The sequence below is a fragment of the Aplysia californica genome, unplaced genomic scaffold (genome assembly GCF_000002075.1).
Source record: "Aplysia californica isolate F4 #8 unplaced genomic scaffold, AplCal3.0 scaffold00158, whole genome shotgun sequence".
Lineage (NCBI taxonomy): Eukaryota > Metazoa > Mollusca > Gastropoda > Aplysiida > Aplysiidae > Aplysia > Aplysia californica.
Window position 1 is genome coordinate 815,158 of NW_004797428.1, and position 2,775 is coordinate 817,932.

The 2,775-nt window shown below is 34.2% G+C and overlaps 1 protein-coding gene across 1 annotated transcript in view; it reads right to left on the reverse strand.

Moving 5' to 3' along the window:
• The window catches only part of LOC118477115, a 23,995-nt gene extending 23,015 nt beyond the window's left edge, over positions 1–980 (reverse strand). The window contains exon 1 of the mRNA XM_005097585.3: positions 481–980. Coding sequence (XP_005097642.1) covers positions 481–792 — 312 coding nt within the window. The 5' untranslated portion in view covers positions 793–980. The remainder of the gene's footprint in view (positions 1–480) is intronic.
• Positions 981–2,775: the final 1,795 nt, after the last annotated feature.

Sequence of the window (2,775 nt, forward strand, 5' to 3'; positions counted from 1 at the left end):
TGACTCATCGACTTAGCCCAGGAGGCCAGAAAACCGATTTTGCCCAGAAGGCTGAGAACAATATTGCCAAGAAGACAAATACACAGTTTCACTTATAAAGCAGACAAGACCAATTATGAATCTAACTCAAGCAAACTCATGTGCGCAGATGAAGGTAAAGATCCGATTTTCAGCCCGGAATTTCCTCCGAATTCTTTACCAATAAAAACACAGTGCGTAGTATAAAATGTTGAGATTAGCTGTAAAAACGAAATGAGGAATATAAGTATAATATAAAAGTTTCTACATCACCCGTCTGTCGAGGGGAAAGGTAGTCCGTTCCAGAAGAAACAAGTACCACAAAAACGCGTGTGATCGGGGCGAGAGCTGCGCGCCAAGTGATGGGTTACGCCGTGCTGCCTTCTCATGTTTCCAACGGAGGGCCTGACGGCAGTTGAGTTAAAATTAACATTAATTAACAGATCTACTCTTTCTACTCACGTGAATTGTGGTGACTTGGGAGTCACTTATGGTCAAGACCTGAAGTTCGGACAGATGTCTGAAGCATCCACTGACCAGGTTCTGCAACATGTTGTGGTCAAGGCTTAGAGTGGTCGCATTCTCGGGAAACCAGTTTGGTTCAAGTGAGGTCAAACCTCGAGCTGTGCAATTGACGTATTCGCCACCTCGCACATCGTCGTCTGTGACGTCACACGGGGATTCGTCAGTTCGAGGAGCGTGCTCAAATTCCAGGGACTGGGAACATGTGAACGCGACCAAGATGAGGGGGAACGTCCTCAAAGTGGAAGACATTTTTGTGATTTTCAACTAAGTGCGTTCACGGAGCAAAAACTTATAAGTTTGAACGTCTTAGTGAGGTCTGTCGTATATAAATGTGCTAAAACAGCGCTTAGGATTTCTGAGGCAAGTTTTGGTATGACGTTGTCCAGTGGTTGGTGTAGCTCGGATCTCCTCTCCCCGACTGTACTTACAGCACAGGTGGAATGAACACACTGATAGCTGTACTCACTAGCCTACAGGGAAAGACACGGACAACAGTCACTGTTCTCACGAAAGAGGCAGACATTGCACAAGTGCACTGACTCCAGGGGCGAAGCATCTACATAATTAAACATTCAACGTTTCAGTAACATGAGAACATCGACGCACTCAAAATCAACTATAGAAGCTAGCCTTGTAGATTTGAATAGGCATTCAGGAGATCACTAAAGATTTTGTATAAACGCAGCATAAGTAGTAAAGTAACCCCCCCCCCCCCTCCCCGTCCCCCGGCCCCTTTTTGCAGGGAACGTTCATGGTGCAGTGGGTGCAATCATTTTGGTCCAATTTACATAATACATATACTCGAGACGTTTTGGACCAGTGCAACAGGCTTATTCATTTCGCAAGGTAGTAATCGTCAAAATAACAATTACAATCCTTAACGGCATCGAAGACAAGACAGGTTGGTCAAAGTTCTACAGAACACACCTGATTGGGAGAATGATTTGTGCTGCCTGTTTTGTGTTTTCAAATGTTGCTTGTGAACACTGCTTGGAGGGGCGGAGCGGAGGGGGTGGGGAGAGACTTACGGTGGATGCTTTCATTGGTGCTTCAAAGGGGAGTGTTACAGAAACAGGTAAACAAACGAAACATTTCAATACGAGTGGGTTGATAGAAGCGTCTGCTGCGTGTACTGTTTAAGCAGGTCAAGTCAGGTAAATTATTGAAGGGCACAAAAAAATGCACAGAAAGTCTTTAGAATAAAATTTCAATTTATATTTCATTTATATTTCTAATTATATTTCAAATTATATTTCTAATTATATTTCAAATTATATTTCAAATTATATTTCAAATTATATTTCTAATTATATTTCTAATTATATTTCAAATTATATTTCTAATTATATTTCAAATTATATTTCTAATTATATTTCTAATTATATTTCTAATTATATTTCAAATTATATTTCTAATTATATTTCTAATTATATTTCTAATTATATTTCTAATTATATTTCTAATTATATTTCTAATTATATTTCTAATTATATTTCTAATTATATTTCTAATTATATTTCTAATTATATTTCTAATTACATTTCTAATTATATTTCTAATTATATTTCTAATTATATTTCTAATTATATTTCTAATTATATTTCTAATTATATTTCTAATTATATTTCTAATTATATTTCTAATTATATTTCTAATTATATTTCTAATTATATTTCTAATTATATTTCTAATTATATTTCTAATTATATTTCTAATTATATTTCTAATTATATTTCTAATTATATTTCTAATTATATTTCAAATTATATTTCAAATTATATTTCTAATTATATTTCTAATTATATTTCTAATTATATTTCTAATTATATTTCAAATTATATTTCTAATTATATTTCAAATTATATTTCAAATTATATTTCAAATTATATTTCTAATTATATTTCAAATTATATTTCTAATTATATTTCTAATTATATTTCTAATTATATTTCTAATTATATTTCTAATTATATTTCTAATTATATTTCTAATTATATTTCTAATTATATTCCAAAAGACTGTGTTTGGCCAACAGAAAAGGCAAAACAAAACAAAAATCGGTTCCAAAATCAAAGCAAGAAATCGGTGAACGCTACTGGTTTAAACGGGACCCCATCTTTTACAGGGCCGAAGGGAACCTTGTAGTGACTGGTCTAAAAGGAACCTTGTAGTGACTGGTCTAAAAGGAACCTTGTAGTGACTGGTCTAAAAGGAACCTTGTAGTGACTGGTC